Source organism: Laccaria bicolor, genomic scaffold (genome assembly GCF_000143565.1).
Source record: "Laccaria bicolor S238N-H82 LACBIscaffold_343 genomic scaffold, whole genome shotgun sequence".
Classification (NCBI taxonomy): domain Eukaryota; kingdom Fungi; phylum Basidiomycota; class Agaricomycetes; order Agaricales; family Hydnangiaceae; genus Laccaria; species Laccaria bicolor.
The window spans coordinates 7,190-8,217 of record NW_001890198.1 but is presented as its reverse complement, the minus strand read 5'-3'; the positions used below and the strand labels follow the sequence as shown (position 1 = coordinate 8,217).

General features: G+C 49.1%; 1 protein-coding gene across 1 annotated transcript; it reads left to right on the top strand.

The window, feature by feature from the left end:
• On the top strand, window positions 1-800 carry LACBIDRAFT_242275 (uncharacterized protein; the record flags this gene model as incomplete). Its single annotated transcript, XM_001891079.1, has 2 exons — window positions 1-702; window positions 756-800. Coding segments are annotated over 2 exons (747 nt in total), but the record flags the coding sequence as incomplete, so codon positions are not given.
• Between the last annotated feature and the right edge of the window lie 228 nt (window positions 801-1,028).

Genomic DNA, 1,028 nt, shown 5'->3' with positions numbered 1-1,028 from the left:
TTTGATTCTATCTCCAAACAGGTTATCGCTTGGGCGAGTAAGTCGGAGAAGGAGAAGGACGGAAGGACTCTCATTCAAGTTATTCGACTTGTCTTTGTGGATGCTATTGATGGAGCTACTTGGTCGGAGGTGTACGCTCGCCTTTGCAGGGAAATGATGGAACAAATCAGCCACAAAGTTCAGGATGAGGGTATCAGGAATACTGAAGGAAAGCCCATTGCTGGTGGCCAACTGTTCCGAAAATACTTGCTCAACAGATGTCAAGAACACTTTGAGCGCGGTTGGGTAGCGAAGGAGGCAACCGCTGCTGCTGCTGTCAAAGCCTCGAGGGATGAAGCTGCAAAGGTTGCCAACCAGCAGAGCAGGGAAGTTGGGACTGAGGAACTCGCGCCATATTCTGATGAATACTACGCTGCACAGAAGGCCAAGCGACAAGGTCTCGGTCTGATCAAGTTCATTGGCGAACTCTTCAAACTACAAATGCTGAGCGAACGTATTATGCATGAGTGCGTCAAGAAACTGCTCATAAACGTGGATAAACCCAAGGAGGAAGAGATCGAAAGTTTGTGCGCATTGCTGACCACTGTCGGTGCCAGTCTCGACACACCGAAGGCCCGGGCCCATATGGACGTCTATTTCTCTCGAATGAAGGGGCTTTCCAAGAACCAGAATGTCAGCTTACGAATGCAGTTCATGTTGCAGGTCGGTATTAAAATTTCAAGATTTGCTCAACCGCACTAAATCAAAATGTTCAGGATATGATTGAGTTGCGAGAACGGAAGTGGGAATCTCGCAACGCAGTTGCTGCACAAGCTGCTGAACGAGTGTTTAAGTCTCCTCGCAATAGTGTAGCTCCCATATCGCGCCTCCCCCCTGAACTACTCTCCAAAATATTCATTTGTTGCGCAGCCACATACAAGCCCGCACAGCCCTCCATCGATTGGGTTAAAGTCACCCATGTCACACCCCATTGGCGAAACGTGGCTATAGGTTGCCCTCGCTTATGGACAACGCTTGTTTTCGCGCAA